Raw genomic sequence first — 26452 nt, 5'->3', positions numbered from 1 at the left:
CCTCCTCCATCTCCCTTCGCCGCCACCGACAGCGGCCGGCCTCCGGCGTGCCCGGGTGCCGCCGCCGGCGGCGGACGTCCCTTCCCCGCGTGCCTGGTGGAGGAGTCGGGGCTCCCCTGCCCGACGAATGATGCTGTTCGGCTGGTGGCGGTGTTCTGCGGGCCTCGGGTGCTCTCGATGCGGCGACGTGGCCGTTGGCTGCGAGGCAATGCGATGGGCGGCTGGCCGGCGGCGCCCGCTCGGCCCAGATCTGGGCCCTTTTGGGCCCCATCTGGTCTGGGTCGGGCCTGCGGTCCGGGGCGCGACGACGTAGCTTCCTGGTGGTGAGGCGAGGCAACCGCGGTTGCGGTGGTGATGGCTTCGGCGGCCGATGTGCTGCAGCGTGGTTGCAGGGACTGTCGTTGGGGATTCGGTTGGGCCAGTGGTGGCCTGGCAAGTCCCTGTCGCTATGTCCGATCGGCTCTACGCGGCGGTGGAGGTTGTTCCCTCCTGTCGGCTGCGTTGTGGTTGCCGCCGAGCCCGGTGTCCTCTCGTCCTACCTCCAAGTCTCGTGTTGGTGGCCTCGGTGAGACGGTGAAGATGGTGCGGTATCCGTGGTGGCACAGGCTGGTGGGTGGCATGTTGGGCGGTGCGCTTCCGTTTGTCTAGGGTGGCGGTGGTGGTTCCGGGGCGGGAGAAATCTCTGGCGGCTCGTTTGCCACCGGCGCGGCTACGCCCGTGGGCGTTGCCGGACCCTCCTGAGGGGCGTCGGTGATACCCCTTCCCCACTGCCATCCACGTACCGGGGGAAACCCTAGAACTTGTCCGGGTAGCAGCGTCGTCGTCGTCATCGCATTTCTTTATGAAGACGCTGCTTGGTACGCGAGGCTTCGAAGTGCTTGGCGGGCGGTGGTACTTCTCCGGAGGATGCAGCGGGTGTCGGCCATCTTTGCTTAGTTGAGCTGTCGGCGTCGGCATTTGTTTTTTTTTCTTTCTTTTCTTTTTTTTGGGCTTGTTTGTGCTGCGGCCCCAGCAAGCTGGTTGTATCGGTTGGATGTTGCTTTATAATAAGCGGCGACACGCGAACCGGCGACGGGCGAGCTGCTGCAGGCATGGGGTGGTGTGCATTTGGCGCGCAGCTACGACCTCCCGCATGCCCGTTTGACTTTTTAGCGGATCAAAAGACGGGGATGGGGTGGAAGACGAGCGAGCTCGTGGATCTGACGGCCGGGGTCTACCAAATCAAACGGTGTACTACGCTTAACTGGCCCGGGACTCGGCCGGTCGACCGGCGCCTAGTTAATGGATGAATCCCCGCACGAATCACGACGCACACGTCGACGGTGGATTTCTTGCCGTGCCGGTTCCGTTGAAATGTCTCTCCGGCGGCCCGCCCTGCTGCCAATCGGCTCCGCTCCGCCTTCCTTGTCGATGCAGCTTACGGGAACCAGCGGCCCCGCTCCGCCATGTCCTCCCTTCCCTTCGTCGCCGGCCACCTCAACGCGGACGGCGAGCACTCCACCACGCGCGGCCCGAGCTCACTCTCCGCAGAGGCCACGGACGCAAGCCCCTAAGCCCACGCACGAGGATCCCGCAGCTCTCCTGGCCGCGGCGTACGCGTCCGGAACTCGTCCAGCTGTGTGCTGTGTGCGCGGTTTCTGCGGAGATCAACGGCTGCGTGAGGCGTGTGTGTGAGTGCTTGACCGAGTGCCTGCTGCTCCCGGGCGGCGCTGAGCCGTCATCGCCTGGGGCCAATGTCAGCGTGCGTGCCGGTCTGGCGCACACAACCTGTTTGGTGAAATGCTTGAACCATTGGGCCGAACAAATAGGGAATTTTTGAGGTATGAACGTCACGGATCGCCGCGCCGCGAGGTGATTTTCAACAGCCGAGGCAGCCAAAAGTTGAGGTTGACGGTGGCGCTCCGACGGGGAGGCGGTGCAGCACGAGCACACATGGCACACGGCGGCGGCGATGAGGATGGAATGCTGATGGATACTACAGCAATGTTCGTGCGTGGGGAAGAAGGCGAAAGGGCAGCGGCAGCAGAGCAAGGAGACCCGGTGTCGAATGACGGCGGCTACTACGCATCAAGTTGGTGGCGACAGATTGTTATAAAGGTACGAGCATAATTAGGGGAACAATTAGGGAAGATGATTAGGGGGGAATAGCTGGCATAATCTGTAAGTTGGAGAAGCCAATAAAGTAGTCTGTAAGTTGGAGGGGCCAATTAAGTCTTTTAGACAGGTGCTTGTAGCCAATCCACTAGGAGGCATGTTCTTGCTATCGTGTCATGTATGACTTGGCTTATGGACATGGTAGGTTGAGCTCAAGTTGGCGATAAATAACTAAAATGTTACACATCAAAGAAGAAACTAGGCAACTAAATGAGGAACATCGGAAGTTTCCTCCATTTTTCTACTCAGTAGCCTTGCATGTAGTACCCGTAGTTTGTCCTAGTTCTTCATCCTTTGTCTGGGTCAAATACTTCAATGCACATGCTCTTCAACCTTATCATCTGATTTCTTGGTGCAATTGCGATGTAGCACCCCCAACCACTAAATTAAGGGCTAAAAAAACTATACAAACCCTGTCATTTTCCTAATGCAATTGGCAGAGCCCGTTGACCACATCTATTCTTCTCGCATTTTTGTTTTGCTCCGATTTTTCTCCAAGGTGTGCGTATGCATGATTGATTACTTGCTGGATGAGCCGAGAGGAACAGTTCATGTCCTTGACCATTTCACCATGAATAGACAATTGGTGTCACCTTCATATAGCAACTGGCCTATTCTGACCTTCAAACAGATGATCAACTAAAATCATTTCAGGGACACCTCGAGAAACTGCCCAAGCATGGAGCTCTCTCCATGGCTCGTCTTGTTTGGCGCTCTTGTGCAGGCTTCTGTCATCCTGGCTGACACAAATGCGCAAGACAGTATGTATTTCTTGCTTCTTCTTTTAGTTTGGTCACTGCGGTGTTAATTTGCTCACCGTGTTCTTCCTGTCTATCTATGTTTGCAGCTGCTGGCCTCACCGGGATCGCAGCTTCCTGGGACACCAAACCATCAAACTGGGATGGCAATGATCCATGCAGCGACAAGTGGATCGGGATAATGTGCATCCAGGACCGGGTCACATCCATGTTAGTATCCTAAGCACCATAGATTTATACAAGGCTCTGTGTTTATTTTTAATTATCCATTTCCTTGATGAACAATGATCACTCATCGTCGTGTTGTGTCCTTCTCCTTTGTTGGATGTTCTGCAGAAGACTGTCAAGTCAATCACTGTCCGGAACTCTTTCGGGGGACATTCAATCTCTGTCGGAACTACAATACTTGTATGTAATTTCTTCTCTCCTCTGCTCTAGTTTAAACACTTCCGATTGATTTTATTTCAATCCGATTTCAGTGAGGACCGTCAGAATCAGGCCTATAAAATGGACAAGTTTGATTTCTCGTAGTAAGCAAACTTATTAGGTATTTGCCTCTTTTTTGCTGCAGGGACTTATCCTATAACAAGGACTTGGGTGGCTCTCTTCCTTCATCCATTGGAAGCTTGAGCAACCTCCAAAATTTGTGAGTAGTTTTTAACTGTGTCCATAATTTGGAGGAGCGCAACAGGTTCACTGTGTCCAAAAAGTCAAGTGCATGGATGCTTCTTTGACTTATTTTGCTCTATCCTCCCTCTACAGAATACTTGTTGGCTGCAGCTTTGCTGGTGAAATACCTAAAGAGATTGGCCAGCTCTCAAAGCTGATATTTCTGTAAGTAGCTTAATATGTGTATTAGTGTATATAACGTTCCTGGCCATTTCTTGTAAATTTGACTTGTTCAGAGGATATAAACTCTATGGTTGACCTCTCTTCAACCATGAGACCTTCCAACTGTTATGGTTGGCAGTCTTTCTGAAAATGCCTCAGAAAATCGCAATCATATATGTGCTACTTTTGGACCTAGCAGGCTGCAACTTTTTATCAGTTTTTTTGTTTATGTACCAGGATTTCACCTAATCAATTTTTTCTAAACGAATCTCTGCACTTGGTTTCAGTAAAATAAGGTTGATTATTACCACTCTGCCTGCAGATCTCTAAACTTCAACAGGTTCACTGGTCGCATACCACCATCACTCGGTGGCCTCTCGAAGCTATACTGGTTTGATCTGGCTGACAATAAGCTCACTGGAGGACTTCCGGTATTCGACGGTACAAATCCCGGTTTGGATAATCTGACAAATACAAAGCACTTGTGAGTACATTCTCCGAAATGGCCAATCTTGATAACTGAAGTTTTTCTTTTCTTGATATCTGAAGATTTTACATCGCCTTGTGTACTCACCGCGTTTTGGCAGCCACTTTGGCGGTAATCAGCTCTCTGGCACCATACCGAGCCAGATTTTCAACTCACACATGAAGCTGATACATTTGTAAGGCCATAAAAAAAATCCCGTAACCCATATCTTCCACAGTTGTGTGGTGAGGCTAATTAAGTGATTTGTTCCATGTTTTCAAGTCTTGTCGACAACAACAACTTCTCTGGCAGCATCCCCCCTACTCTAGGCCTTCTTAACGTGCTGGAAGTTCTGTAAGTAAATGCATCCACATACTATGATACTTACTAGCATGCATATGTGATTCCAATCATGAAGTTGAATGAACGCAGACGTTTTGATAACAACAAACAGTTGTCTGGGCCAGTTCCAACCAACATCAACAACCTCACCAAGCTTGCTGAACTGTGAGTGTCCTGTGTGTTTAATTCTTCTTTGTGTCAGTATCAAATATATATACGAGGAAGCTTACAATCTTTTCGTTTGGCTCTAGCCATCTAGAAAACAATCGGCTCACTGGCCCACTGCCAGACCTGACAGGAATGACTGCGCTCAGCTTTGTGTAAGCGATGAATTCACCTTTCCTTTCTGAAAAACAAGACTAGAGTTGTGATTAAAGCATGAGCAACCTTGTCACAGGGACATGAGTAACAACACCTTCAATGCATCCGATGCTCCAGCTTGGTTCACCACTTTGCCGTCTTTGACTTCATTGTAAGTTTCTAGCTCTTATCTTTTCTGCTCTCGTCTAGTATTTTATCAGGCAAGGCAAATTTATCTGACATTTTTCATTGACTCCAGATACCTAGAGAATCTGCAGATCGGCGGGCAGCTTCCGCAAGAACTTTTTGCCCTTTCTGCAATTCAGACACTGTGAGGGGTTGCTGCTAGCTGATAAATGTACAAGTAGATATGATCATACAGTTATTCATATTCAAATGAACTGTTACTGGCTGACAATTTCAGGAAGCTTCGGGGCAACCACTTCAATGGCACCCTAAATATTGGGTCGGACTTTGGTAGCCAGCTCCAAACAATTGATTTGCAGGACAATCAAATCGATCAGCTCACTGTTGGGGGAACCCAATACAACAAGAAACTCATGTAAGGAGACACTCTGCATTGTGTCTGTCACAACTTAAAAATTCCCTGACGGATTCAGCTTTTTCACATATATTTTCGTCACAGACTTTTAGGAAACCCAATATGCAACCAAGGGAACAACGAGCAATACTGCAAAACCGCGACACAATCCAACCCGGCGGCGCCACCATATTCTACTTCTAAGAACTGTTCTGGGCTGCCATCGACATGCCTCCCAAGCCAGCTTCTGAGCCCAAGCTGCACATGTGCTGTGCCGTACAAAGGCACACTGTTCTTCAGGGCACCATCATTTTCTGACCTCGGCAATGAGTCGTACTATCTTCTACTGGAGAAGGACATGAAGACCAAGTTCCTGTCATACAAGGCCCCGATCGACTCGATTGCTCTTCATAACCCATTCTTTGATGCGAACAACAACTTGGAGATTAGCTTGGAGGTGTTCCCTGGTGGCAAGGTTCAGTTTGGAGAGCAGGACATTTCTGACATTGGGTTCATTTTGAGCAATCAAACGTATAAGCCGCCCCCTGCTTTCGGTCCATACTATTTCATCGCTCAAAGCTATCGTATTGCAACAGAGGTGCCAGCATCTAAAAAATCAAAGGCGAACAAGTTGCCACTTATCGTCGGAGTTGCTGCCGGTGGTGCAGTTGTTATTGCAGTGCTGCTTGTTGTTATTTTTTTCATCACGAGACGGAAGAGAGAACCAAAGAAGACTGAAGAGAGAAGCCAGTCTTTCGGTAGGCGATCTCATCTTTGACCAACCAAGTGACCAATGTTGCTTATTTGCATGCTGACTACTGACTACCATCTCCATGCAGCTTCTTTGGACATGAAGAGCACCAGCACCAGTGTGCCACAGCTGCGCGGTGCGCGCACGTTCACGTTCGCTGAACTGAAGAAGATAACCAATAACTTCTCGGAGGCGAACGACATAGGAAATGGCGGCTTCGGGAAGGTGAAGCAGACAGACAAGTTGATCCTGCATTGCATGCATTTATGATTTATCTATATAACTTAACTGATGTTGTTGTTCCATATAAACTGCAGGTTTACAGGGGGACACTTCCGACTGGGCAACTGGTTGCTGTCAAGAGATCCCAGGAGGGATCCCTGCAGGGGAGTCTGGAATTCAGAACCGAGATCGAGCTCCTGTCCAGGGTTCACCACAAGAACGTGGTGAGCCTTATGGGTTTCTGCCTTGACCAGGGCGAGCAGATGCTGGTCTACGAGTACATCCCCAATGGCACACTCAAAGAGAGCCTCACAGGTGAAATTTCCCGCGTACATATCGGATCAATGCAGCATCATTCATTTGTCATTCTTGCTCATGCGTGCTGTGCTGCCTGGAAATTTCTCTCTTCAGGTAAGTCCGGCGTGCGGCTGGACTGGAAACGGAGGCTCCGTGTCATCCTCGGCACGGCCAAGGGCATCGCCTACCTCCACGAGCTTGCAGACCCTCCCATCGTCCACCGGGACATCAAGTCAAGCAACGTCCTCCTCGACGAGCGGCTCAACGCCAAGGTCTCAGACTTTGGCCTCTCCAAGCTTCTAGGCGAGGACGGCAGGGGGCAGGTCACCACACAAGTCAAGGGCACAATGGTTCGCTCTCCAACCAACCTTACAAGCTTGATGATGATTATAAGTTGGACAGTCCTAATCTGTTTGTACTTTGTACACGTCCATGTGGGTGTGGCAGGGTTACTTGGACCCTGAGTACTACATGACGCAGCAGCTGACGGAGAAGAGCGACGTGTACAGCTTCGGCGTGCTGCTGCTGGAGATGATCACGGCCAAGAAGCCGCTGGAGCGCGGCCGGTACATCGTCCGGGAGGTGCTCGCCGCGCTGGACCGGAGCAAGGACCTGTACGGCCTGCACGACCTGCTGGACCCGGTGCTGGGCGCGTCGCCCACGTCGCTGGGCGGCTTGGAGCAGTATGTGGACCTGGCCCTGCGGTGCGTGGAGGAGGCCGGCGCCGACCGCCCGTCCATGGGCGAGGCGGTGAGCGAGATCGAGCGGATCACCAGGATGGCCGGCGGCGCCCCCGAGTCGGCGTCGGAGTCCATGAGCTACGCCAGCAGGACGCCGCGCCACCCGTATGGAGGTGACAGCCCGTCCGAGTACAGCGGCGGCGGGCTGCCGTCGTCGAGGGTGGAGCCCAAGTGAAGCTAGCTAGCTGCCATGATCATGTACCGTACCATATCAAGTGTGAGTGTGATGCGTGAGCTGAAATTTGTTTACTAGTATGTTTTGTACAGTTTACTTGCCTTGTGTGTAAATTTTGGTTGATGCTAATTAGTGTGTCTGGACTAAGCATTAGGTAATGTATAAAAACAGCAGCTCTCTGAGTTTGTTTCTCTTTCACTTTGAGAGTTCGAACTGCTGGCGCGAACAATGCTAGCTTCCTTTTACCAGAAAGTTCTGTTTGTTGTTAAATGAGAAATGCTTGTCAATAAGTGCAATAAATAATCTTTCTAACACAAAGAAATACGATCCCCGGAGTAGTGTATGTCTCCTGCCAGGCCCAAGTGTTCTGATGTCATCCTGTAAGGAGTGTTGCTTTGTGCTCTTGCTCTGTAAATTTTCTACCAGTACAATTTCTCTGACAAATGGTGCATTTTATTTGCTAAAAAATAAACATCAAGAAGATACATAACACAATAAGCGCACATTCCCGGCCTATGCATAGCTAGAGTGCACACAGCTAACAACTCACATGCACGCGAAAACACGCCAACAACTGGCAAAGTCATATAAGACCAAAGCCACGCGTAGTGCAGATCCTATACTAGTCTCCCATGCACTTAGTTGCGATCAATGAGATCAATCTTTTTGAAAATACAAAACATGGTCAAAAATTCACAAAAAAAAAAAATCAAAGACTCATATCCATGTTTGTTGTACATTCTTAAAAGTTTTAGCTCCTAATTCAAACTACACTTAGGCAAACAAAAAAGACAAAATCGGATGTGAATAATGCCAAACACTATTCACCCAAAGCTGACACTATTCACAGTTGAATTTGTCATTTTTGTATCTCCAATTGTAGATCGAGTTTTGAGCTGATTTTTTTTTGAAGTTGTAGATATACATAATAGGTATGTCATCAAATAATTTCAGAATTTTTAGATTATCTAAATATGAATTTTTTAGGTTAATCCCATGATCTCACCTAAATGGCAGATTTTATTCTAGTATCGTCCTTTATCAAAAATATAAGACTTTTTATTCTCCCTTTATCAAAAAAACGCCTTATATTTTATTAGTTAAGTAGGAGACATGTTTTGCACGTGCACATTTACTACTCTCTTCGTTCTAAGACGTTTTTTAACACTAGTGTGATGTTAAAAAATGTCTTAATGTCTTACATTATGGAACGGAAGAAGTAGTACATGGTACAAATTTCAGACATCATAAATCTTTTACAGTATATATTTTTTTTGAATTGGAGGGTACAATTTAGTTCTCCGTATCGGTATACAGTATATGATAGAGGAACTGAAGAAAGATGAGCAAGAAATTATCTATAGTGATGGTACCTAGGACTAGGAGGAGGGGGAGGCTAGGTGAGCGTGATGAAGTTCTTGAGGGAGGCGACGAGGCTGGGCGGCCAGTGCTTGGTGTCCCTGACGTAGGCGAGGTCGGAGTAGTGCGGGTCCAGCAGCGTGGCGATGTTGAACTGGAACTCGGCCAGCAGCGGCGCGTGCTTGTCGGCGTAGAGCGCCGCCGCCAGCGCGGCGTGGATCTCCGGGTACCCCTTGAGCGCCACCGACACGTCCTCCATCTCCGTGATGGACTCGTCGCGGTCGCCGATCTCGTACAGCACCAGCGCCCGCCCCACCCGCGCGTACTCCGACAGCGCCAGCTCCTTGTACCCGCTCACCACCGCCGTGAAGGACGCCAGCGCCCCCGCGAACTCGCCGCGCGCCTGCAGCTCCCGCCCGGCCTCCAGCAGCCGGACCGCCTCCCCGACGCGCTGCGAAACGGTGGCGCTCGCCGCGCGCTCCGCCTCCGTCACCGGGTCGTAGCCGAGGTCCACCGCGGCCGCCGCCGCGCCCCTGCTGGCAGCGTTGTTGTTGCCCGCGGCGGCCACGAGGAGCAGACCACCCGCGGACACCAGCAGCCGCCTCCTCGTTGTCGTTGCGGCGGATGGCGGCGAGGAGATGGCGACGGGTGGCCGTTGAAGCGGTGTCTCTCCGGTGGAGACGGAGCCCGCCGGCGTCACGGGCGCCTGCATTGGGATTTGGGACGGGAGGCGTCCGCGGCTCACATGCTGACTACGTACCGCTTGTGGGGAGCCAGGAGAGCGATAAGGTTTGAGAGGCCGGACTAAATGTGTGGCATATAGTACAGACATGAGGAACTAGACACCTGACCGGAGATAATTCCATGTTTTTGTTTCGAAATGTTTCTGGTGCCACTGAAATTTGACCAGCAGTTTCTTTCTACTCCCTCCGTTCCAAATTACTCGTCGTGGAATTTTGAACTAAAACCACGATGAGTAATTTGGAACAGAGGGAGTACATCGGTGGTGACGTTAGTAAAGGAGGAGATCCCTAGACACCCGAGGCAGCGGCTGCAGACTCCAACACACGATGAAAGACGTCGCCGTGCCAAAAAAAGCTGTCTCTTCGGCACTTTGGGACGAAAAATGCCTCGCCACTCGGATCCACCGCCCCCTTCCTCCTTCCATTCGCCGCCAGAACGGCCACCCCTAAACCCCATTTGGTCGCCATCACCACTGATTATGCTAAAAAAATTAAGGCGCACGTTCATGTGTTGTCCTCTTGTCTGCTCAATCCCAGCTCCCAAAAGTCAAATACAAGCACATGGATGTTTCGTTATTTATTGGAGGCAACAAAGGGATCAGACTCAGAACCTGTCTACTAGGCGTCGACCAAGTTGCTTCTCATCTCGACGCCCAAACTGGATCTTCCCCATTCTCATCAGTCAGCATCCTCTCTCGAGATCGATTAATCCACCTTCCTGCATCTGGGTGCCAAGAATCGTCTTTGAGTTGGCACAAGCACCACGGGCCCAGGTTAGTGTCAGCATATTCTTCCGCGGCATTGCTTCCCTAACTTTCGGGTGTACTGCTGCAAGATCTAGCCCTTCGCTTTTAAGACTATTTATACGATTTCACAATCAGGTGTACATAAAGATCTCCTTTTCTGCAGATTATAGTGGGAACTGAGTTTGAAACAGAGCAAACACAAGGTGCTCCTGGAAATGGCCAACTCAAATGATCTATGGGAGAAGAAGCTGCAGGATCCAAGTGCAACACCAGTGCCTCTGCCATTTGAATTTCTGAGAGCCATCACATGTGATTTTTCCAGCGAGCAGGAACTCGGCAGAGGTGAGCATGGAGTGGTTTACAAGGTATATACGGCCAATTCCTTCCAGTCTACTTGTCAAATCTTAACAATCAATAGCCGTTAACTGTTTAGGAAGCGAAGAGAGGTTTACGTTTATTGCATCCCAGGGAGTTCTTCCGAGTGGAAAATTTATTGCCGTGAAGAAGCTTTTTCAAACACATCTGATGGATGATAAGAAATTCCAGAATGAGCTCAGTTCTCTTATGGGGATCAAGCACCAAAATGTAGTGCAGCTTATTGGTTACTGTGCTGAAACAAGCTTTGAAATGGTGAACCTCCAAGGTAGTGGGAAACATATTATGGATGAAATACCAAAGAGATTGCTTTGCTTTGAATATGTAGGCAACAAAAGCCTTCATTACTACATCTCAGGTAAAATCACAGAAACTCTAGAGTAGCTTATTTCTTATTTACATTACTCCTTTCGTTTGTGAAGTTTTGCTTTTAGCAAACTTTTAAATAGCCTGCTATAGCTATGCTATAGCTTTTGGAGAGCTCTTCCGTTAAAGCAATGCACTTTTAGTGTTAAATTGAAAATGATGCTAATAACCTGGTATTTTCCGCAATAGCGCTAAATTTGGAGTCATCTAGGCCGCTAAGCCACTATACAAAACCATCATTCTACCTTATTCTTTCTTCTTGTTTCTGTAAATACAATGCATTGATGCAAAGCTTGGTTATTAAATTAGCACACCTGATTAGTGCTCGGGTTTTGATGTCCAAACATGTGTATATGTTAAGTATATGTGATATATCATATATGATGCCTGATTGTATACTTATTTTTATTTTATTTTTTCATGATTAAGAAAAACGCTAAATGGGGCTTAGCTTCGCTATAGCTCCGCTTAGCATTTCATAGCTTATAGCTAAGCCGCCAGTAAACGCTAGGGACCACCGCAAACCGCATCTAACCAGCCGCTGAGTCCCTCCGCCAACCGCTGGGACCACGCGTCCCAGCGCACTCCGACACGCCGCCCATCTCCGTGCCCACCAGATCCAGGTTGCCGCCACGAGAGAAAACCCTGTCACCATCGGCGGCTGCACGAGCTTTGCTCGGCGACGTCCCCCAACGGCGGCGCGGCAAGAGGGGAGGGATGTAGAGTGGCGGCGCTAGGGTTCTTGGAGCACGCCCCACGCGGGGTCGAGCGCTTCAGATATTTTGCCCACAACCTCTGCATCATAGATGCACACCCTTGCATGAGGTGGTGATGTGTTGCCATCGTAACATAATTTTCATCATTGATTGAGTTCATATTTCCTTTTTTTTCATCAATTTAACAGATGGTACTTTTGACCTTGAGTGGGATATGAGATATGAAATAATACGGGGTATTTGCGATGGTTTGCATTACCTTCATGAGAAATGCCATACTGTTCATCTCGACCTGAAACCTGGAAACATATTGATGGATGCTACTATGGTTCCAAATATAGCGGATTTTGGTTTATCAAGGATCTTTGGTGACAAGCAATCCCGAATCATCACTGAAAATCGTCCAGGAACACTGTAAGTTTTGTCTCCCTGTTATAGCATGTCCTTTTCTTTCTTGCAATGCCTTAAGCTTCCATATTGTGCTGCAGCGGATATATGGCCCCAGAATACTCCTTTCAAGGCGTAGTCTCCATGAAGGCAGATATATTCAGTTTGTGTATTATAATGATTGAGATAGTCACAGGTCGTAGAGACTATCCCCTGACTGCTATTCCATATATGGAGCACTTCAATCAAGACGGCAGTTTCCAGAGTACTGACACGTCCTTCGAACACTACTACAAAGAGAAAATAAGATTAAGTACTCAGGCTCTTGCAAATGTTAGTGAAATATTTACCATTTATTTTCAAATGTTTTGAAGGGGAGCCTTGGCGCAGTGGTAAAGCTGCGGCCTTGTGACCATGAGGTCATGGGTTCAAGTACTGGAAACAGCCTCTTACAGAAATGTAGAGAAAGGCTGCGTACTATAGACCCAAAGTGGTCGGACCCTTCCCTGGACCCTGCGCAAGCGGGAGCTACATGCACCAGGTTGCCCTTTTTTTTTTCAAATGTTTTTGCTAAAAGGCGTGAAATACAAATTAAATGGTGTTATATAACTGGCTCAAAACTACATTTTCTTTTAGTTCTTTTGATCTTCCAGTTGATATTCCTAAGCTTTACCGTAATGTATGGGGCTTGTGTATACATTTACACATTTACATTACATATTGTCGTCCGCTTTTGTAACTCAAATTCATAATTGCAAATTTGTAGATATATCATGCTTGGAGGAATAGGCTGGAGAAGTCACAGGGAGTCACAGAAAAATTGGAACAAATTCGTGCGTGCGTTGAATTAGGACAAGAATGCACTGAAATCAGCCCATATAAAAGACCAGCTACACAGCATATAATCGATAGGCTTGAAAAAGTCAATATTACAGACGAATATTGTAAAGCCGGTGAGAGCAATCCGCCAGTAGCACAGGTATGTAAACTCATGTCGAAAGACATGGTCCCACTGCTGGTGACCTAAGCTTTGTGAATTTGTGTATCTCTATTTTTCACTTTTGTTGCTATGAATTGGTGGTTTTGCTTCTGGTGAAGTGTGGTTGATTGTTCAATAGGCAGGAGAATCTTCCAGTTTCAATGCTCTTCATCGCGGAGATACTGGTACCATTGTTGAGATTGAGAAGGCGTCAATACTACCGGCAAAGGTTAAGGAGTTTGTGCAGGTTCAAGTATCTGCGGTCAGCATTCCAGCAAGTGAAGATGACATTCCCATCACAAAGAAAGATAAATCGTCAGCTCCTGTTGTACCGGATGCTTTTCGTTGCGCAAGATCACTTGGTTTAATGCAAGACCCGGTTATGGTGGCCACTGGGCAGGTCTCTACTTGCTTAGCTCACTCTATATATGTTTCTTATCATTCCACGGAGCTTTATGATTTCACAATAACTATTTCTTGAAAATGCATGTGCAGACTTACGATCGAGGCAGCATAGTGAGATGGTTGGACGCCGGGCACGACACTTGTCCGAGAACGCAGCAGAAGCTTGTTAACAAATCTCTAACTCCAAATTATGCTCTTTACGGCCTGATTGTCCAATGGTGTCGAGCAAACGGTTTGGAGCAGCCGAAACGCTCGGCTCAAGTTAGCAGTGATGACAGTGATGCAATGCCGGCATCACTTGCCTATTCTGAGCAAGATGTAGTTGCCAGCCTTGTTCGGAGACTATCAGATTCCCAAAATGTTGCAGGCCAGCGTGAAGCTGCCGGTACGCTTTGTCTTCTTGCCAAGGGCAATTCTAAATATCAAGCGTGTATAGGAGATTCTTGCGGCATTCCTATCCTGGTGAGCCTGTTGTGGATAGATGATATCAGCACCCAGGAACATGTTGTTACTGCTCTCCTGGATTTATCTGTTTCTAATTACGAGAACAAGGAAAAATTGGTCTTGGCCGGGGCTATTCCTGGAGTTGTGTACGTGCTAGAGACGGGCAGCATGGTTGCCCGGGAGAATGCTGCCGCAATGTTGTCCAGCCTATCCACTGGGAAAGAAAGCGAGCTGATCATTGGGGCTGCCGGATCAATTCCGCCTCTCATTCTGCTGTTGACTAGTGGGAGTCAACAGGGTAAAAGGAATGCTTCGCGAACACTAATGGGTCTGTTCGTCGAGCCAGACAACAAGAGTATAGCTATTAGAGCTGGGTTCGTCCCTGTACTGCTAGAGCTTCTAACAGGAACTGATGATGGAATCGGTTCCATCTTTATGTTGGAAATTCTGTAGTGGCGAAAGCGAAACGGAACGGGCAGTTACTATTCTGGTGGGCATCTGTAGTGGGGAAGGCAAACAGGAGAAACAGTGTCTTGCTGAAGCACGGGAGAATGGCCTCGCGTCCTTGCTAGTGGAGCTAGCAGAAAGTCGTTTAAGCTCAAGCAGAGGCAGATTGGAAGCCAAAGATATGCTAAGACTACTTAGAAGCGATTGCTGAAGAAGGTGCACACACGCAAGAGGCTCAAAGCTCGTGCATACAACTCACCAAACAAAATCTCACGGTCAGCAGCGATTACCGTGACCGTGAGGGGTTGTCTCCCTACTCTACCGCGCCTCCAGCCTTCTCGTGTGCTGGCGTCGCCTCCCACGGGCCACGATCCCCACCATTCGCTTCGGCAATTACCCCCTCCATTTTTATATACTACGCCACTTCATTTTTCCTGTCAAGCTTTGACTTGTAATTTTGGTCAAAAAATATGGATTGTATGTATAAAAAATATATTATCAAAAAGTTCTTTTAAATGTGCACCCAATTGTATACTTTTTATGGCATTTGACTCATATTTTATTGGTAAAATTAATGGTCAGAGTTAGACATAAAAACAGTGGGCTTGTATTAGTAGATCGAGGGAGTATTTATTTTGTGATCGCTAGCTTCATCATTCATCATGGGGCCCTTACCAGACAACTTTGTACTCCCACCATAGATCTCAACTTTGTAGAAAAAAATATCAACATCTACAATACTAAAGTTATACGGTATCAAAATTAATTTCATGATCCATCTAACTATATTGATTTCATATTATGAATCTTGATATTCTTTTCTATAAACTTAGTCAAAGTTAACAAAGTTTAACTTTGATCAAATCTTATATGCAGACTAAAAAGAAACGGAGGAAGTATGTACTAGCAGGCAGAAGGCATGGCGGCATGCGGCGCCCGACGGGAAGCATGGGCGACCCCGTTGTTGGCTAAATTGCACTTATTTTGCTCGTGCTCGTGTTTACCTTTTGCTGTTCACTGTGTTTTGCTAAGTAGCGTGAGAAGATTATAGATTGTCAAAAAAGTATAAATTATTGGGTAGATTACAGAATCTGATGGCATACATAGAAAGATGAATAGAGAAGTACAATGAAGCAAATATTGGACTAAAAGGTTATACTTCATATGTAGATGGTTTACAGTTCTGAAACATTTGGTGCAATAGACTGTTGCTTTAACATTTTGTGCTGGAATTTTGTTTATTTTGGGCCTAGCCCAATAGCAGTTTCAGAAATTCCTAATAAATCCTAGAGGCTCACACAGCCTATTCGTGCAAGGCAAGAGGTGGAACTAAAGTTTAGTCCCACATTGCTAGTTTAGAGAGAGTTGGACCTCTTTATAAGGGAGGCTCTTTTTCCACATGTATGAGGATGAGAACAAGAGGGACATCCACGCGCGCAAAGAATATCAAGATTCATAATATGAAATCAATATAGTCAGGAGTTTTCCTTCCCGGATCTCATTGGCACTCTTGATGTGAAAGAAAAGGCGAGAGCCCACAAGTTCAAGAACAATGGCAAGTTTGATGGTAAAGCAAAGTTTGATGGAAAGAACAAGGCTGTGCAACACATGAATTTCAAGAAGAAGAATGACAAGAAGAAAGATGTTTGTCATGTGTGTGGGGATCCTGATCATTGGGCTCCTAGTTGCCCAAATCGCTATGACAAGCGTCATCCTGGGAAAGGCGGCAAGACCGCTAATGTTGTCATTGGAGACACTGACATGAAGGATGTTGGGTATGTTGTCATTATTCTTTCAGTATGTCATTCTCCTGATTGGTTGATTGACACGGGTGCTAATGTGCATGTATGCAGTGATGTTTCCATGTTTTCATCTTATCAGACCGCAGTGACTTCAACCATACTGATGGGCAATGGTTCAAGTGCTTCTGTTCGTGGTGTTGGCACGGTCAATCTGAAGTTTACTCCGGGGAAGATCGTGTGGCTGAAGAACGTGCATTATGTCCCCTCCGTCAATAAAAATCTTGTTAGCGGATCTCTTCTGTGTAGAGATGGCTATAAGCTTGTCTTTGAGTCGAATAAATTTGTAATATCCAATTATGGAACCTTTGTTGGTAAAGGCTATGAGTCAGGAGGCCTGTTTCGTTTATCCTTGCCAGACATTTGCAATAAAGTTGTTAATCATGTTTGCGACAATAGTGAATCAAATGTGTGGCATTCACGTCTTTGTCATGTTAACTTCGGTTGCATGTCGCGACTAGCGAAGTTGAACTTAATCCCTAGTTTCACCACTGTCAAGTGATCTAAGTGTCAAGTTTGTGTGCAAGCTAAGCAACCTCGTAAGCCTCACTTGACCGCGAAAATGAGAAATCTTGCACCACTAGAGCTCATACATTCAGATCTATGTGAAATAAATGGTGTTTTGACAAATGGTGGAAAGAAATATTTCATGACGTTAATTGACAACTCCACTAGATACTGCCGTGTGTATCTTCTGAAATCTAAGGATGGGGCTTTGAACTTTTTCAATATCTATAAAGCTGAAGTGGAAAACCAACTTGATCGGAAAATCAAGAGGCTTAGGTTCGACCATGGTGGAGAGTATTTTTCCAATGAATTTGATGCCTTTTGTGCGGAACATGGTATAATCCATGAGAGGGCGCCTCCCTATTCACCTCAGTCAAATGGGGTAGCCGGAAGAAAGAACCGTACCCTAACTGATTTGGTTAACGCCATGTTAGACACATCGGGCCTCTCCAAGGCATGGTGGGGGGAGGCTTGATACGTCTCCAACGTATCTACTTTTCCAAACACTTTTGCCCTTGTTTTGGACTCTAACTTGCATGATTTGAATGGAACTAACCTGGACTGACGTTGTTTTCAGCAGAACTACCATGGTGTTATTTATGTGCATGATCAAACGTTCTCAGAATGACCTGAAACTTCACGGAGACACTTTTCAGAAAATAAGAAAAATACCTGCCAAATATGAAGGCCAGGGGCCCATCGTCTTGCCACGAGGGTGGGGGGCGCGCCCCCTACCTCGTGGGCCCCCTGTTGCGCCTCCGACTCCAACTCCACCTCCATATATTGAGTTTCGATGAGAAAAAAATCAGAGAGAAGAAATCATCGCGTTTTATGATACGAAGCCGCCGCCAAGCCCTAAAACCTCTCGGGAGGGCTGATCTGGAGTCCGTTCGGGGCTCCGAAGAGGGGAATCCGTCGCCATCGTCATCATCAACCATCCTCCATCACCAATTTCATGATGCTCACCGCCGTGCGTGAGTAATTCCATCGTAGGCTTGCTGGACGGTGATGGGTTGGATGGGATCTATCATGTAATCGAGTTAGTTTTGTTAGGGTTTGATCCCTAGTGTCCACTATGTTCTGAGATTGATGTTGCTATGACTTTGCTATGCTTAATGCTTGTCACTAGGGCCCGAGTGCCATGATTTCAGATCTGAACCTATTATGTTTTCATCAATATATGAGTGTTCTTGATCCTATCTTGCAAGTCTATAGTCACCTATTATGTGTTATGATCCGTTAACCCCGAAGTGACAATAATCGGGATACTTACCGGTGATGACCATAGTTTGAGGAGTTCATGTATTCACTATGTGTTAATGCTTTGTTCCGGTTCTCTATTAAAAGGAGGCCTTAATATCCCTTAGTTTCCGTAAGGACCCCGCTGCCACGGGAGGGTAGGACAAAAGATGTCATGCAAGTTCTTTTCCATAAGCACATGTGACTATATTCGGAATACATGCCTACATTATATCAATGAACTGGAGCTAGTTCTGTGTCATCCTAGGTTATGACTATTACATGATGAACCGCATCCGGCATAATTCTCCATCACTGATCCATTGCCTACGAGCTTTCCATATATTGTGCTTTGCTTATTTACTTTTCCGTTTCTATTGCTATCATCACTACAAAATACCAAAAATATTACTTTTACTACTGTTACCTTTTGCTACCGTTATCACCACTATCATATTACTTTGCTACTAAACACTTTGTTGCAGATATTAAGTTTCCAGGTGTGATTGAATTGACAACTCAGCTGCTGATACTTGAGAATATTCTTTGGTTCCCCTTGTGTCGAATCAATAAATTTGGGTTGAATACACTACCCTCGAAAACTGTTGCGATCCCCTATACTTGTGGGTTATCAAGACTATTTTCTGGCGCCGTTGCCGGGGAGCATAGCTCTATTCTTTGAGTCACTTGGGATATATATATATCTGCCTATCATTATGAAGAACTTGAGAGATCCAAAAACCAAGATCTATCCCTCAACTACGAGGGGAGGTAAGGAACTGCCATCTAGCTCTGCACTTGATTCACCTTCTGTTTTGAGTAAGCTTGCGACACCTACACCTGCTTCTGCTATTCGTTCTGATATGTCGCATGTTATTGATGATGCCACTTCTGCTATGCATGATACTTATGATGGAACTACCTCTATGCCTGATACTACTATGTCACTTAGTGCTTTTCTTGATGAACAACTTGCTAGGGCTAGAGAAATTGAAAATATTGAATCTGATGATACTGATGAAAGTGATGATGAAGAACCATTTGCCATTCCTAAGGGTTATGTTTTTGATCAAGATGCTTCTTTAGCTATTTTAGCTTGCAGAAATAGAACTGAACTTAAAAAATTATTATCTAAATGGAGTAAGCAATCTCTAAATGATAGAATGAAGCCTCACCCTGCTTTGGCTACTTCACCTATCTTTGTTACTGATAAGGATTATGAATTCTCTGTTGATCCTGATATAATTACTTTGGTTGAATCTGATCCTTTTCATGGTTATGAATCTGAAACTGTTGTGGCACATCTTACTAAATTGAATGATATAGCTACCCTGTTCACTAAAGATGAGAGAACTCATTACTTTTATATCCTTAAAATATTTCCGTTCTCATTAAAGGGTGATGCTAAGATATGGTTTAACTCTCTTGATCCTGGTTGTGTGTGTAGTCCCTAGGATATGATTTATTACTTCTCTGCTAAATATTTCCCTGCTCATAAGAAACAAGCTGCTTTAAGGGATATATATAATTTTGTGCAAATTGAAGAAGAGAGTCTCCCACAAGCTTGGGGGAGGCTTCTCCAATTACTTAATGCTTTGCCTGATCATCCTCTTAAGAAAAATGAAATACTTGATATCTTTTATAATGGACTAACCGATGCCTCCAGAGATTACCTGGATAGTTGTGCTGGTTCTGTTTTCAGGGAAAGAGCACCGAATGAAGCTGAAATTGTATTGAATAATATGTTGACAAATGAAAATAATTGGACACCTCCGGAGCCAATTCCTGAGCCTATTCCTAAACCAACTCCGAAGAAGAGGGGTATTCTATTTTTCAGTCCTGAAGATATGCAAGAGGCAAAGAAATCTATGAAAGAAAAGGGTATTAAAGCTAAAGATGTTAAGAATTTACCTCCTATTGAAGAAATACATGGTCTTAATTTACCGCCTATTGAAGAAACATATAATCCTAATCCTTTACCTATCGAAGAAACTCATGGTCTTGATAACCCGACATAGATAGTAAAGGTAAATTCTCTCTATAGATATGATAAAGCTATAATCCCATTTACTAAAATTGCTAGCCCATACTTAGATGAGTTTGATAAATTTATGGCTAAGAAAGAAGATTTTAATGCTTATTTTGGTAGATAATTAAAATACAATTCAAATATGCTTGGACACTTGGGTGATTATATGGCTAATGTCAAAGGTGAACTTAAACTTATTAGTAAACATGCTTCTATGGTTACCACTCAAGTAGAACACGTACTTAAAGCTCAAAATGATTTGCTCAATGAATTGAATAGTAAAGATAATGATTATGCTGTTAGAGTGGCTACTAGAATTGGTAGAATGACTCAGGAACCTTTGTATCCTGAAGTCCACCCTAAGAGAATTGAGCAAGATTCTCAGAGAAATAATATAGATGCACCTAGTCCTTCTAAAAGGAAGAAAAAGAAAAATGATAGGACTTTGCATGCTTCTAGTGATCCTATTGTTGAAACACCTGAGGATCCAAATGATATTTCTATTTCTGATGCTGAAACACAATCTGGTAATGAACCTGAAACTAGTGATAATGTTAATAATAATGTCCATGATGATGCTCAACCTAGTAATGATAATGATATAGAAATTGAACATGCTGTTGATCTTGATAACCCACAATCAAAGGATCAACATTATGATAAAAAAGACTTTGTTGCTAGGAAACATGGTAAAGAAAGAGAGCCCTGGGTTCAGAAAACCCATGCCTTTTCCTCCCAAACCATCCAAGAAAAAGGATGATGAGGATTTTGAGCGCTTCGCTGAAATGATTAGACCTATCTTTTTGCGTATGCGATTAACTGATATCCTCAAAACCAATCCTTATGCTAAGTACATGAAAGATATTATTACAAATAAAAGAAAGATACCGGAAGCTGAAATTTCCACCATGCTTGCTAATTATACTTTTAAGGGTGGAATACCAAAGAAACTTGGAGATCTAGGAGTACCCACTATACCATGCTCCATTAAAAGAAATTATGTTCAGATTGCTTTATGTGATCTCGGAGCTGGTGTTAGTGTTATGCCTCTCTCTCTATATCGTAGACTTGATTTGAATAAGTTGACACCCACTGAAATATCTTTGCAAATGGCTGATAAATCAACTGCTATACCTGTCGGTATTTGTGAGGATGTGCCTGTTGTAGTTGCAAACGTTACTATTTTAACGGACTTTGTTATTCTTGATATTCCCGAGGACGATAGTATGTCTATTATTCTTGGAAGACCTTTTTTGAATACTGCAGAGGCTGTCATTGATTGCACTAAAGGCAATGTCACTTTTCATGTTAATGGTAATGAGTATACGGTACACTTTCCGAGGAAACAACCTCAAGTTCATAGTATCAACTCTATTGGAAAAATTCCATCGATTATATTTGGAGGTTTTGAATTTCCTCTTCCTACTGTCAAGAAGAAATATGATATTCTTATTATTGGGGATGTGCATATCCCTGTTGAGGTAAAATAGTGTTATTAGAAATTTCTCCGGTTCCATGTTATTTGGAATGAGTTCGTTAACAAGACTTGATCAACCTTGTTAGTGGATTTCTTTTGATGATCATGAGATGGATGAAACTAGAAGGCACAACTCTCTGTATCCCACTTTTACTTTCTGCTATTTATATTAAATAAAATAAAAATAAAAATTTGTCTGTCTGTTATCTGATTATCCGTGCAATATAAAAATACCTCGAAATTAAAAGTTTTCCAAATGCCCTGAAAATTAAATATGATTTTTTCTAGAATATTTGAGGATTTATGGAACAAAGAACACACCAAGGGGGCCAACCACCTTGCCACGAGGGTGGAGGGCGCGCCCACCCTCTTAGGGCACGCCCCCTGCCTCGTGGGCCAATGGTGGCCCTCCTCCACTTATTCTTGCACCCACACACTTCATCTTCCTCCCCCAAACACGAATAACCAGCTCAAACCCGAGTCCAAGCTCGTTTTGCTGCCATTTTTGATTTCCTTGCTCAAAGCACCTCTCACAAAACTGCTTGGGGAGATTGTTCCTTGGTATGTGACTCCTCCATTGGTCCAATTAGTTTTTGTTCTAGTGATTTATTCATTGCAAATTTTTGCTGCTTAGGTGACCCTGTTCTTGAGCTTGCATGTCAAATTTATATGGTCAAAAGTAGTTTTGATGCATGATATAGGCCCTAGGCACTTGTAGGAGTAGTTGCTATCAATATTATTGAGTTTGGTTTACTTTTATTTTGAAGTTACTAATATTTTCAGAATTTTTCAAAGGAAGAATAATGCTTAGGAAAATGTTCCAAGGTGGTTCTTCAAAGAAGTAAGGACCCAGGCTTGCAATGCGTGATGCTGACGAAGAGCCACCGAGAGACGCTCCAGTGCGTCCTTGTGAGTGGCCTTCTAAAAATTTTATGGATCAAGCGGGAATAAAAGAAGAATTCAACGCATATTTGCGTAACGCTGATCTCGTGAGCTTCGAGGAAGAGAAGTGCAGTAAGTATCATGAGCTCACTAGCTCCTTTGTGAGAAGGTTTGAATTTTCCACTTCACGTAATTCTCCAACTATCCTGTTTGATTATTATGATAAATCTTATACCAAGGACTTCGAGGATTTTACCACTGCATGCAAACTTCCACAATGGGGTAGTATAAGGGATCCTCGCAAATCTAAATTTAGAGATTTCCTTACTGATATAATTGTGGGAGAATCTAGAGATATTATACAAGCTACCATAGGGAGCATTCACTTTCTTGCCATACATTATTTTGCTCTCTTCATAGGCAGATGCATAAATGGTAAAGATAAAGCATGTCACGTGTGTGTCCCTGACCTCAGTATTCTTAGGAGTGCTGTGTTAGGAGACAAATCATATAATTTGGGATCCATTGTTGCACGTAGGTTGCATCTTAATGGACGTAATGGAGATTTCTTTGGGGGAATTTATGCAACCCGCGTAGCTAATTTTCTTGGTATAGATGTGCGCGAAGATGATATTGAATTACCTCCTGCCTATCTAGATTTTAATGCTATGGTTCACCACCAGTTTATCGAGAGGAACGAATCACCTCTCCAGTATAGACTAATCTTTGACATACGCCGTGCTGTCCGTATTACTCTCCCTGCTCCTGCTTTCTTTGATTATCAGGCAAGAGGAGGATATACTATTACCAGAGAGGAGGCAGATGGGTACGAGAGGAGAGAGGAGGCTGCTCGTCGCCACGCTGCAGCTCAGTAGGCGATAGCTGCTGCATCACAATACGACCCCAACAACTATTATTATGGATATCCACCAGGCCAGCCGTGGCCATAGACCAACTTAGGCCAAAAGCCTAACCTTGGGGGAGTACGTATTTCCCACTCACATGACATTTATGTTCACACACTCATTACTAGATGTCGGTGCTCATACTTTTTCATTGTATCATCCATGCTAGTTTATTTTCCTTTTTATGCTTTCTTCTTGTGTATTTAATAAACCTTAAGAAAAATCAAAAATAATAGTTGTAGCTTCTAGCTAGTTTTAATTTCCATACTTGTAGTAGTAATTAAAAAAAGAAAACCCAAAAAGATTTCTTGTTCTTCTTTTGCTTTGGGGAGCTTTTCCGTGTAAATAGTTTTATTTTTTTTATTTTATTTGGGGGTCGATAGGAGAAGACCATGATTAAATTGTTGAAGTGGCTCTTATATGCATAAATGTTGATCTGACAAAAGAGCCCATATTGCCTTGTCTTCTCTTGTTTATTAAATGCTTGCAGATTCCAGCTTAGTCCAATGCACGTGCACTATTATTATTATTCACACTATTTGGCCGTGTAAGTGAAAGGCAATTATGATGATATATGATGGACTGGCTGAGATGAGAAAAGCTGGTACGAACTCGACCTCTTTTGTTTTTGTAAATATGATTGGTTCATCATTCCTGATTCAGCCTATTATGAATAAACATGTTTGCAATGGCAACTAGAGATCATAGTTTCCTGTGCCATGCTTGATTAGCTATGAGTTATAATGGTTTACTTTGCGTGCCAACATGCTATTAAAATGGTTATGATGTGGTATGATAGAGTGGTATCCTCCTCTGAATGATTTAAGTGACTTGACTTGGCACATGTTCACTCATGTACTTGAAACAAAATCAACATAGCCTTCACGATATTTATGTTCATGGTGGATTATATCCTACTCATGCTTGTATTCGGTGTTGATTAATTTTAATGCATGTTCATGACTGTTGTCGCTCTCCAGCTGGTCGCTTCCCAGTCTTTTGCTAGCCTTCACCTGTACTAAGCGAGAATACTGCTTGTGCATCCAAACTCCTTAAACCCCAAAGTTATTCCACATGAGTCCACTATACCTACCTATATACGGTATCTACCTGTCGTTCCAAGTAAATTTGTATGTGCCAAACTCTAAACCTTCAAATAAATATCCTGTTTTGTATGCTCGAATAGCTCATGTATCAACTAGGTTGTCTGTATCTTCCATGTTAGGCGGGTTATTCTCAAGAGGAGTGGACTCCGCTCCTCACTCACGAGATAAATGGCTGGTCACCGGGATGCCCAGTCCCATGCTTTATGCAAACTAAATCAAAATAATTGCAAATAAAACTCTCCCTGGGACTCTTGTTAGTTGGAGGCACTCATTGTTTCGAGCAAGCCATGAATTGATGCTTGTGGTGGAAGGGGGAGCATAAACTTTACCATTCTGTTTGGAAACCGCCTATAATGTGTGTAGCATGGAAGATATCGCTATCTCTTGTTTGTTATGTTGACAATGAAAGTATACCGCTCAAAATATTGTTCACCTCTATTTCAAAACCGAGCTCTGGCACCTCTACAAATCCCTGCTTCCCTCTACGAAGGGCCTATCTACTTACTTTTATGCTGAGTCATCATCCTCTTATCAAAAAGCACCAGTTGGAGAACACCGCTGTCATTTGCATTCATTACTGTTAGTTTACATTGAGTATGACTTGACTGGATCTCTTTTACCATGAATTACAATGTCTAGTCAGTCCTTGGTCTTAAAAGGTGCTCTGCATTTATGTTTTGCGGTCTCAGAAAGGGCTAGCAAGATACCACCTTGTTATATCATATTATGATTGTTTTGAGAAAGTGTTGTCATCCGAGTTTTATTATTATGGCTCGCTAGTTGATTATGAAGGAAATATGCCCTAGAGGCAATAATAAAGTTATTGTTTATTTCCTTATTTCATGATAAATGTTTATTATTCATGCTAGAATTGTATTAACCGGAAACATAATACATGTGTGAATACATAGACAAACAGAGTGTCACTAGTATGCCTCTACTTGACTAGCTCGTTAATCAAAGATGGTTATGTTTCCTAACCATGGACAAAGAGTTGTTATTTCATTAATGGGATCAAATCATTAGATGAATGATCTGATTGACATGACCCATTCCATTAGCTTAGCACCTGATCGTTTAGTATGTTGCTATTGCTTTCTTCATGACTTATACATGTTCCTATGACTATGAGATTATGCAACTCCCGTTTGCCGGAGGAACACTTTGGGTGCTACCAAACGTCACAATGTAACTGGGTGATTATAAAGGAGCATTACAGGTGTCTCCAAAGGTACATGTTGGGTTGACGTATTTCGAGATTAGGATTTGTCACTCCGATTGTCGGAGAGGTATCTCTGGGCCCTCTCGGTAATGCACATCACATAAGCCTTGCAAGCATTACAACTAATATGTTAGTTGTGAGATGATGTATTACGGAACGAGTAAAGAGACTTGCCGGTAACGAGATTGAACTAGGTATTGGATACCGACGATCGAATCTCGGGCAAGTAACATATCGATGACAAAAGGAACAACGTATGTTGTTATGCGGTCTGACCGATAAAGATGTTCGTAGAATATGTAGGAGCCAATATGGGCATCCAGGTCCCGCTATTGGTTATTGACTGGAGACGTGTCTCGGTCATGTCTACATTGTTCTCGAATCGTAGGGTCCGCACGCTTAACGTTACGATGACAGTTATTATGAGTTTATGCATTTTGATGTACCGAAGGTTGTTCGGAGTCCCGGATGTGATCACGGACATGACGAGGAGTCTCGAAATGGTCGAGACATAAAGATTGATATATTGGAAGCCTATATTTGGATATCGGAAGTGTTCCGGGTGAAATCGGGATTTTACCGGAGTACCGGGAGGTTACCGGAACCCCCCGGGAGCCATATGGGCCTTCATGGGCCTTAGTGGAAAGGAGAAAGGGGCAGCCCAAGGTGGCCGCGCGCCTCCCCCTCCCCTAGTCCTATTAGGACTAGGAGAGGTGGCCGGCCCCCCTCTCTCTCTTTCCCC

The 26452-nt window shown here is 44.7% G+C and overlaps 2 protein-coding genes and 1 pseudogene across 3 annotated transcripts in view; 2 read left to right on the top strand and 1 right to left on the bottom strand.

The window, feature by feature from the left end:
- LOC119267102 (probable leucine-rich repeat receptor-like protein kinase At5g49770) overlaps positions 1 to 7847 on the top strand; it is a 13092-nt gene extending 5245 nt beyond the window's left edge. The window contains exons 1-19 of one of the 2 annotated variants that reach the window (XM_037548416.1): positions 1410 to 2097; positions 2809 to 2915; positions 3002 to 3122; positions 3249 to 3320; positions 3484 to 3558; positions 3675 to 3746; positions 4066 to 4227; positions 4331 to 4405; positions 4492 to 4563; positions 4642 to 4716; positions 4803 to 4871; positions 4949 to 5023; positions 5111 to 5182; positions 5276 to 5413; positions 5498 to 6150; positions 6232 to 6368; positions 6461 to 6680; positions 6777 to 7012; positions 7110 to 7847. In XM_037548416.1, coding sequence (XP_037404313.1) covers positions 2834 to 2915; positions 3002 to 3122; positions 3249 to 3320; positions 3484 to 3558; positions 3675 to 3746; positions 4066 to 4227; positions 4331 to 4405; positions 4492 to 4563; positions 4642 to 4716; positions 4803 to 4871; positions 4949 to 5023; positions 5111 to 5182; positions 5276 to 5413; positions 5498 to 6150; positions 6232 to 6368; positions 6461 to 6680; positions 6777 to 7012; positions 7110 to 7577 — 2874 coding nt within the window. In that variant the 5' untranslated portion in view covers positions 1410 to 2097; positions 2809 to 2833 and the 3' untranslated portion in view covers positions 7578 to 7847. Of the gene's footprint in view, positions 1 to 1409; positions 2098 to 2808; positions 2916 to 3001; positions 3123 to 3248; positions 3321 to 3483; positions 3559 to 3674; positions 3747 to 4065; positions 4228 to 4330; positions 4406 to 4491; positions 4564 to 4641; positions 4717 to 4802; positions 4872 to 4948; positions 5024 to 5110; positions 5183 to 5275; positions 5414 to 5497; positions 6151 to 6231; positions 6369 to 6460; positions 6681 to 6776; positions 7013 to 7109 lie in introns of those variants that run through there. The other variant, XM_037548415.1, reaches the window with a different exon arrangement.
- A 908-nt stretch (positions 7848 to 8755) lies between these two features.
- Positions 8756 to 9742, bottom strand: LOC119267103. The gene has a single exon (XM_037548417.1). It carries the CDS (start codon positions 9646 to 9648, stop codon positions 8974 to 8976), a length of 675 nt encoding a protein of 224 aa, XP_037404314.1. The 5' UTR covers positions 9649 to 9742; the 3' UTR covers positions 8756 to 8973.
- A 1208-nt stretch (positions 9743 to 10950) lies between these two features.
- On the top strand, positions 10951 to 14973 carry LOC119271934 (annotated as a pseudogene).
- The last annotated feature ends 11479 nt before the right edge of the window (positions 14974 to 26452 follow it).

Source organism: Triticum dicoccoides, chromosome 3A (genome assembly GCF_002162155.2).
Source record: "Triticum dicoccoides isolate Atlit2015 ecotype Zavitan chromosome 3A, WEW_v2.0, whole genome shotgun sequence".
Taxonomy (NCBI): Eukaryota; Viridiplantae; Streptophyta; class Magnoliopsida; order Poales; family Poaceae; genus Triticum; species Triticum dicoccoides.
Note: the sequence above shows the minus strand (reverse complement) of the source record. Positions and strands in the feature narration are given on the sequence as shown.